The 9764-nt window shown below is 46.0% G+C and overlaps 1 protein-coding gene across 1 annotated transcript; it reads right to left on the bottom strand.

The window, feature by feature from the left end:
- Positions 1–1151: 1151 nt before the first annotated feature.
- On the bottom strand, positions 1152–9556 carry INHBC (inhibin subunit beta C). The gene is made up of 2 exons (XM_006217939.4): positions 9061–9556; positions 1152–2045 (listed from the first exon to the last, which is right to left on the bottom strand). The coding sequence occupies exons 1-2, from the start codon at positions 9371–9373 to the stop codon at positions 1303–1305; spliced, it is 1056 nt and encodes a 351-aa protein (XP_006218001.1). The 5' UTR covers positions 9374–9556; the 3' UTR covers positions 1152–1302.
- Between the last annotated feature and the right edge of the window lie 208 nt (positions 9557–9764).

Genomic DNA, 9764 nt, shown 5'->3' on the forward strand with positions numbered 1-9764 from the left:
CTCCCACCATGTATGTGCCCACAGGTTGCCAGCCTACTTGCTGATTGAGCAGTGATCTGTCTCATCTCTTGGAGCGGGGACAGAGGGAGGAGATAAGCAGGTAAAACTCAGGCCTTTATTAGCTGTAAGACCAGCAAAGATGGTTCTGGGAGGGAGGAGGAGGCCTAAGAAAGAAGAGGAGGCAGCGTGGAGAAGGAAGAGTCATGATGTACGGGATGGACACAATAGCTCAGCCCTAAGGAGACTGTGAGGAGAGAAAGTGGGCAGGGCAGGCAGGCTCCATGTCATCTGGGGTGTCAATCAGGGTCCTGGCAGGAGACAAAAGACCCACTCAGCTGTCTGAGTTTGCATCACTAAGAAGATTTAATGGAGGACTTCTTTACAGAGGTATGGGCAGGGCTAAGGGAACCAACCAGGGACGTTGAAACACCCAGGGACTAGCAAGAGTGGAAAGTCATTACAAGCCCATAACATGAAAACACTGATATGAGGACCTAGTGGGCAGTCAGACAGGAACTGTAGGGACATGGCCACAGCCAAAGTCACACAGAACCACGGCACCTGGGCAGAGGGAGCAGGAATAAGAAACACCCTGACCTGTCTCCTCCTATCCTTTGATCTCCTGCTTCTGTCTCCTCTTAGTCAAACTCGGCAGGAAGCCAAAGGTCAATGGAACTCAGGTAAGTCAGCCCCAAAGGGCACAGAGCAGGGCAGAGAAAGACAAGAGTGGATGAGGCTGTGCCAAGAGAGCCTTAGCAGTCCACTGGGCAAGTTAGAAGGAAAAGGGCTTAAGACACAGAGAGGATGTCATGTTTGGTAAATCTCAGGATGGGGCTCTCTGGAAATTCAGAAAATCAGGGGAAGGGGCTGGGTAAGCTCATCCAGGAGAGAGGGACATTGAGTAGAAAGGGCATGGAGGTGTAGTGGATTGTGGGCTGGATTAAAGATGGGTCACCGGTGTCTTCTGCCTGGGAACTAGATGGCACTGCTCATGGCTGGAGGTGGATCAGAGTCCCTGGGGTGGTGGTTGAGGACGTGGAGCTTGCTGGATGGACTATGCCCTAGGAGAGAGGCTGGTGGTTATGAAGGTGGTACAGCGACTCTCCTTAGATGACAATGACTCTTCTTAGATGAAGTTCTTCTCAAGTCATAGTTGGGATAATTTCCATACGATGCTCAGGAAGAAGGAGTCCATCTTCTGGACAGAGGCAGTGATGGGGCCACTCCCTCTTCTCAAGGAAGAGCACCTCTGTCAGGGCAGTTTTGCTCACCTTGCCTCGGACTGCCCAGACCACACGTGGCCTAACTGCACCCACAGGCCTCTACCACCATGTCAAGTATGTCAGTCTTGACAATGTTGCTGTACTTGTCATAGTAGAGCAGAGACAGGGGGCGCCGGGCTGTGGGCACGCAGCATGAGCCCCCTCCAGTGGTGCCTGCAGCTGAGTTGGCCTTGAAGAGATTGAGCACCGCTGTGTGAAAAGAGGCAGCAATACCAGGCATGCCTGCCATGTGCAGCGGGCACTGTCCTGTGCAGAAGTTCATTGCGTAGCCCTCATGCTGGATGATCCAGTCGTGCCAGCCAATCTCACGGAAGTCCACAAAGAACTCTTGTCGACAGCACATCCTGGACCTCCCCTGGCAGTCGATGCCTCGCCGGCGAACCCGGTGCTTGCCCCCAACTCTTACCCGGGCTGTCACAAAAGGCCTATGGGCAGCCCTGCCCAGGATGACTGAGCTCTGGGCTAACTGGCCTTCAGGAACCAGCTCCAGGATCAGGTGCCCCTGGCTGCAGGCAGCCTGAGCCTCAGACCCCAGGAGGAACTGGTGCCAACCACTGTCATCTACCTCCAGCAGGTGCTGAGTGGCCAAGGTGAGGTTGGTGTCATGTGGGCCTAGCTCAAGGACCCTCACCTTCAAAGTCCAGGTGGTATTGGGAGGGAGCTGCACAAAGAACATGAGGCTGGCCTGCTGGACCTCCAAGCCACCAGCAGTTTGATTAGAGAAGTGGAAATCAAGACGAGTCTGGTCGATGCTGGAGAGGCCTGTGGACACAAGAAGCCCCTGTCACTGTGGTCTTCTGAGTGTCAATTCTACCAACACCTATCTGTTCTCAGCATACTTGAACTCCCTTAGTTTCTTCTTGACCACATTGTTGGCATTGTTAACCACCCTTTTCTTCTTGAAAATCTTTTCTCCTTTGGCTTTCATGACACAACTCTCTTATGATTCTTCCTTAATTTTCTTTGCTGGCTTTTCCTTCTCTGATCATCCCTTCAGTGTAAGAGTTCTCCAAGGTCTATTGCTGACCTTCACTTTTACTCTACTCTACAGAGGGGAACTCTGGTCCACACTCACAGTCAGTCGACACAGTTTATGCTGGTGATTCCTAAATCTATATGTCCAGTCTAGGCCATTTTGCATCTTGGGAATCACCAAGCTTCAGGCCTAAACTTCTAATCGCTTAATTTTATTACATGCGTGTCCTGTTGGCATATTAGAATCAATTTATCCCAAGGGAAATCATTATTTTTCTCCCTATATAATTCTTTTTTTTTTCACTCTTCTTTTTCTACATGCCCCCCCCTTTTGGCTAATTTTTCTTCTCTTTTCTTTCTTTTTTTTTTTTGTTTTTGCGGGGAGGGGGAGGAATTAGGTTTATTTATTTATTTATTTAATGGAGGTACCAGGGATAGAACCCAGGACCTCATGCATGCTAAGCATGCACTCTACCACTGACTATACCCTCCCCAACTCCCTATATACTTCTGTTTCTGTTCTTAGAATTGGTGGCACCGCTATCCTTATTACTTCTAGAAACCCTATGATCACCTCCCTCACTCGCCACATCTAGTCCCTCACCACAATGGTTCTAATGGCTATTCATTTCTTTCTATACCTATTACTACTGCCCAATTTCCCCTCTACATCCCTCACCTCCTCTATTAAAACACATTAATTGGGTTTCTATTCCCTCCACTTCACTGAAATTCTCTTGTCAGGATCACTAATACTTCCATGTTGCCAAATCCAATGCTTTAATCTCTTTCTATTCATCTTACTTGGCCTTTAAGCAGTGTTTGACACAGTTAACCATCCCCTCCTTCTTGAAATATTTGCTTCTCTTAGCTCTCATGATTCTAGCTACTTCATCTTGGTCTTCTCTGCTGACAGCTTCTCTTCTTCTGCCTGACCTCTAAATGTTGGAGGTCCTGAGCCCCCTTCTCTTCTCTATCTATACTCTCTCCCAAAACGAGACATCAATTCCTCTCTTTCAATTCCATCTATAGGCTGATGACTCCCAGGTATAAATCCCTGGCTCTGACCTCTCCCTGAGCTTCAGACTAGTATATCCAGCTGTTGGTCTGATATTCCACTTGGATAACCAATGCCATCTCAAAGTTTTCATGTTCAAAGAACTCTAGATTTATCTCCCCCAACCAAAACCTATTCCTTTTCCAATCTTCCCTTTCCTGTAAAAGCCTTGCTTGCCCTCACCCCTTACTTTGAAATTATCTGCAGATCTGTCAACTCTACCTCCAGTTCATAATATCATTTCACTTTTCCCCACCTCCTCTACCACACATTAGTTCAATCCACAATCATCTTTTTCTCATATTATGGCAATAGCTTGCCAACTGGTTCACTCTTGACCCCAGAACAATTCTTCACATATCAGCCAGAGTGATCTTTTTATGACATAAATCTGATCAGTTTAATCCTCTCAGCTTAAAACCCTTTAAAATCTTCCCATTACTATTTGAATAAAATCTAAACTCTTTAACATAAAAAATTTGCATAATTAGGCATTCTTCCATTTCATGACTGTATTCTACCTATACCAGACTTTTTCCCGTTCCTTGAACTCACCAGTCGTGGACCCACCTCATGGCCTTTCCACTTGCTATTCTGCCTGCCTGGAATGTCTTTCCAAGGTCTTTGGATGACTGGCTCCTTTTTGGCCTTCAGCTCAAATTCTCCTCTCCAGGGGACTAACCAGTCTAAAGCTGCCTTTAACTCTACCTCTGTCTTTTTAATACATCATCCTGCTTAACTGTCTTCATAGCCAATATCACTCTCTGTGACCACCTTGGTTTTTTTGCTCATTTGTTTACTATATGCTTTTCCACCCCCTCGACATCCCCCTGCCCCAGCTGCTAGAATGTAAACTCCATTAAGATAAAGATTGTGCCTGTATGGTTCACCATTGTATCCTTATGTATCTACCACATAGTAGGCACTCAATAAACATTTGTTGAATGAATGGCTTTTCATTTCTTTAATTTTTATTTTACACTGACGCCAGAATTATTTTCCAAAAAAGCTAGGTCATAAAATTCATGGTTTCAAAATACTTATTGGTGAATAAAGCCCAAACTCTTTTAGGAGTCAATTAAATGCTCATTATGATTTGGCCTAGGCTACCCTTATTTGCTTTTTTAAGTAAAGGATGCTTTTTTGTAGGAATGCCACTGATACTCTCATGGGCATAAAAGAACAGAAAATAAAGTTCAACTAGGCTTTGCGTGAACTGGAAGGTCTGGAATAAGCTTGCTCTTGTCAGCTCTCAGAGCCAACAAGATGCCTCTCATCTCAGTCTCCCTATGTAAATCTACTCCATTCTTCTCTTTCTGTGGGTCTACCTCTTCTGCCTCTTTGTCAGCTTTCTCAGGTCCTGGAATGGTGACCCCAGCTCCTGAGTCTACAGAATCTTTTACTTAGCTCCTCCTAGCTAAGTGAGCTGATTTTCCAGTTCCTAACTCCAAAATCCAAGAAAACTCTGATTGGTCCAGCTAATTTTTTCTTGTTAGGTCACGAAACACCCTACCATTAGAACCTCTTAAGTCACCCCAGTTATGGCAGGCAGACACATGACCGGCCAGGGCTGTGGTAGATTATTATATTGTTGGCCCCTAATGAACAACACCTCCCAATATACATGGATTGGTACAATCCCTTCTCATATTAACTCTGGGCATGGCATGTGACTTGATTTGGTCAATGAGACATAGGCAAGCATAGTACAAGCAGAAACTTAGTGAGTACTTACACCTTGAAGCTTCCTTCTCTTGGAAGCCAGCCACTGTGCTTTAAAGCAGCTTGGGCTAGAGTGCTGAATGATGAGAAGCCATGTGGAGGGAGACTCTTAGATGTTCTAGCCCCCTCTGAGCCCCTAGCTGAATGCAGCTGCGTGAGTGACCTCAGCTACATGACAGGGAGCCAAAGAAGGGCCCAGATAAGCCCAGTTAAACCACACAACCATGAAAAATATTGAATTTTTGTTTGTTTGATTTAAGCCTCAATGTTTGGGCCGATTTGTTATATTAATGGATAACTGAAACAAATTAGTATCAGAAGTGAGGTACTCCAGAGCAAAGACCTAAAATATGTGGCATTGGCCTTGGGACTGGGTGGCAGACAGAGGTTGGAAGGATGGCAGGAGACTGCTGGTGAAGGCAGGAAGAGCAGTGAGGAAATTGCTATTGGAAGCTGGGGAAAGGGGAACCTGTGTTATGTACTGGCTATCGGCTGTGGCAACTCGGAAGCTAGAAATGGTATCTAACAAAGTTGTGAATTTAGCTAAAGATATTTCCAGGCAGAATGCTGAAAGTGTCAACTGGCTTATTTTGGCTTCCTATGATAAGGCATTTCAGGAGTGAGATGAACTAAAAAAGGAACTGTTCAATTTTCAAGCAGAATTTAGAGAAAACATTTCCAATAGGACTTGCTAGATTGAACAATAAAATATTTTTTCATTCCTCAACTCTCTGTCTGGCAAAAGGTTCTCAAACTAAGAAACCATCTCAGGGCAAAAATCAAATCCAGGGCACTGTCAATAAAACACGGCCTCAGAATGAAGATCCAAACAACAAAGGGTCAACTGCAAGAGCCTTTGTTAAGATCTAACATCTTTGTTAAGATCTAAAATTTAAGATGTTGTTCTGTAGACCCTCTCAACTGGGCAAAAGGGCTTCTAAAAATCTTGAGTGTTCTTCCACAACATCTTGACTTATAGTCCAAAGAGAGGTCTGTCTTGATACAGTAGCTTGCCTTTTGTCTAATTGAGTAGACTATAATTGATTATTTAGAAGCTCACAGAGTGTTAAAGAGAATTTTAATAGTGAAAGCAGCACAACTGAACTAAAAGGGACAGAGACAACTCAAAACGAAAAGAGGTCTCTGAGGGGCTCTCAACCTCTTCAGGGGAGATTTAGGCTAAGAAAACCACTCAGTCACAAACACAGGTCATTTCCTGTTTAAGAGGAAAGATATCTCAGAGGGTGGCATTAAAGGTTAAGAGAGTGGATCCAGAAGCCCAGGAGAGCACTGTGGGTTCTCCTTAAGAGAGGAAAACCCTACCAGGGCACACATCCAGGCCGCAACCAAAGGGATTCTGAACTTGAGGTAGACCGAGATAGGTACCAGGCTGGATATCAAAATTTTAATGGACCATTGGCTGCTCTGTGTCTCCCTCCCCCACCCTCCATTTTGGAAAGGAGTGTCTATTGTGGTTACCCTGTTCCTGTCTCCGCGTTGTATGTTAGCTGTGGGAGGCAGATAACTTGAATTTTTAGGTCATAGGCAGTGGTGTGCTGGTAAACATTGAGCAACTGGATTCCAGAGGGAAGAAAAAGCCCTGATTTGTAGTGTTTGCCAATTTCTGTGGTATAAATTTTCCCACCATGGCCAACTTTAAACTATCAATGTGAGGTCACTAGATGCAAGTTGGGAGATGTTCGCCATCAGCGTTCATGAGCCAGAGTGAGCCAGTTCCGAGACACCACTGAAGGCCCCTACCCTAGTTTCCCCAAAGCTCCACGCTCTCTCTTGTCAAATCTCCAGCAAGAACAATTCTCAGATCTTTCTTTCACATTAGGATGTAGATGACAGCTTAAATTGGAATTAAAACTTCAAACCAAAATATTTAAATGTAAAAGGTAGAATCCAGGCATCAATCATTCTCACCTCCGAACTTCATTTCAGGTCATGCCTCCTCCAGCCTGAATGCTGTGTTCATTCATTGATTAGCAAATATGTGGAAAGTATATAGACTTTGAAGTCAGAGAGAACTGTGTTTGAATTCTGCCTGTTGTAAGCTGTATGACCTTGGCCATGTTAAATGATCTTCTTTGAGTTTCAGTTTCTGCATTCTTAAAATGGGAATTGGGCTAAGTGTCAGGGACACAAAGGTGAAAAAACATCAAGCAGGATTTTGGTGTTAAAGGGACTCATGGCTCATGGCCATTTGTCCACCTTGTGCTTATCCACTCCAAACTACTTTTCAACTCTAAACTACTTCTTCAGACTTTTACTCATGTTTTTCCCTCCATTTAGGATGTTGTTTACCATTTTCTACCCAGTGAAGTTAAACTTATTCTACGACACCAGCCTATTTGCAATCTTCTTCTGAAAGACTACCCTGTCTTACCAGGTCCCAAAGAATTACTTTCGTCCATCAAGCTCCTGTGCTCTCATCCAGCATTTATTTCATTCTGCCTTATATTCTAAGTAGTTTATTCCTAGGAGCAACAACTAAACCCTGTTGGGCAGGAGCCGAGTCTTCTGTTTCAGTTTGCTCCCATCTTATTCTTTCTAGGTGCATTACCTGTAGCTCACTTAAGTCTCTCAACTATCTTTTCATTATCTCTATTTTGCAAATAAAGAAAGTTGACTATTAACAACTCAGCTCACATAGTAATAAGTGGCTGAGCAGGGATGTGAGCCCAGTTTATCTGGCTCCAGAGTTTGTGTTCTTAATCATGAGCAGAAACCCCCTTCTGAAATAGAATACAGTCTTATTCATCACTGAGGACTCTAGACTGTGGTCAAACTGACCTTCAGCGTGGTGTGGTGGCAGAGTGGTATAGCGGTCAAGGTCATGGATTTCAGACTTAGACTGCCTGGCTCTACCACTTCCCAGTCATGTGACCTTGGGCTAGTTACTCAACCCCTTAAGCCTCAGTTTCATCACCTCTAAAATGGGGATAATGACAGTATTTGCTTCACTGGCTTATTGTGAGGATCTCAAGGAGTTAACATGTATGTAAAAGGCTCCGAACACATTAAGCATTGTATAAGTGTCAGTGATTTCTACTACACACTAGCCTCTGATGATAACATGAGGTATAAGTGACAGTTCCGGACCTTAAGGGGTTACAGACTATGGGAAGACACACTTCACAGAAAATCTGGAAACAAGGCAATTCCACAAGGAGGGATCAGGTTCAGGGTAAGGGTGTGAGGGCCACCAGCGAGGGAGCCCCTCACCCTCAGGTCAGGGAGGGTTTTTGAGGATAGGAGTGCTTGGTCTTGAAGGGAGTAGATGCTGACCAGGGGAAAGGCGCCAGGAATGGGATGTGCTTGTCACACCTAAGACAGAGCTTGCAAGTAGCTCAGAGGCCAGACAGATCACTTTGTGTTCTGTTTCTTGAATCCTGCCCCTGAACTCTTGATCTCTTGAGCTGCCAACTAAATTCTCTAACTCCTCTCCCCTCTGTGAAAGGAAATCTCTCTTCTCTATCCTCCATCCTTTATCTACTTTTCTGAGTCCCATTTTCGCCCTGTTCTGATGTGGGGACCCCAAGGTATTAAGGCAAGAGGGCAAGGGTAGGTTGGAGAAGTATGCCAATCTTGATGTTTTACTTTTCTCCCTTTACCCACATGAGGCATCTGGGGGAGAGGGGAAAGGAGAGGCTGGATCCTGGGGCCCGAGGGAGGACAGACTCTCCAGCTCCCAGACCCTGGGTCCAGGCCCAGGAAGTGGATGGGCTCACATCACAGCCTGTGGAAGTTTGTGGGGCCTGCAGAGGAGCCAGAGGAGAGAGGGGAAGGCGGTCTTAAAAGAAATGAAACTTATCTACGTCTCAGCTGCCCATTGGTCAGGTCAAAACTACAAGAGAGAACCTGGGGGATGGGAGCCTATGATTAGGAGATTACAGGCTGTGAGAGGTGAGACTTGGGATGGTTTTGGGGAGAAAGTCAGGGGTTAGGTTGGGGAGGAAAGTTTTCCTTTCATAAACAGATTGGGTTTGGGGGAAGATCTACAGACCAAGAACCCACCTGTCTCAGCAAAGCTGATGATCTCATATTCCTGTCCCCTGTCAGCCTCTGGAAGCGCTCCCTGCGAGGGCCCAGGGAGACACTGCAGTGCGGTCCTCAGAGCAGCTCTGGACACAGGTCGCTTCAGTGTTGGACGCTGGCTGAGGTGCAGCTTGTCCAAGATGCTTCTTTTGGCCAGGTTAAGAAGCAGCTCCCGCTGACTCTCCAGGTCCAGGGCAGGCCTTCCACATGCCAGACACTGACTGTCAGCTCTGGGAGTGGTCACTGTGGCCAGAGCCAGGAATAGGAAGGCCAGGAGCAATGAGGAGATCATTGCTGGGGCAAGCCCTCCTTAAGCAACACAGCTGAGACAGAGCCACAAACCTTCAGGCTCAGGGTCTCTCTAGCTGTGGTCTCGGCTCCCGTCTGCCAGGGGCCCGGAAGGAAAGTGTGTCCAGCTGGCATGCCTCCTGGTTGCATGGGATAGAACAGTCAAACATCCGACTTGAGAGATGAAGCCAGTTACAGCAGAACTTGGCAGAAGCCACATAGTCAGTGAAGTACAGAATGGGGGATGTGAAGGGAGGTTGGTTTGTTTGGGGAAAGAAATGTCCTTGGGCCAACTTTGGGAGACAGTGGGTTACCCACGTGAGCTGCCAGGCCTCTGGACAAAGGTTAGAGATGAAATTCCTCTTCAGATCAACGGCCTTGCTGGGAAGCTTGGG

This window comes from Vicugna pacos, chromosome 12 (genome assembly GCF_048564905.1).
Source record: "Vicugna pacos chromosome 12, VicPac4, whole genome shotgun sequence".
Taxonomy (NCBI): domain Eukaryota; kingdom Metazoa; phylum Chordata; class Mammalia; order Artiodactyla; family Camelidae; genus Vicugna; species Vicugna pacos.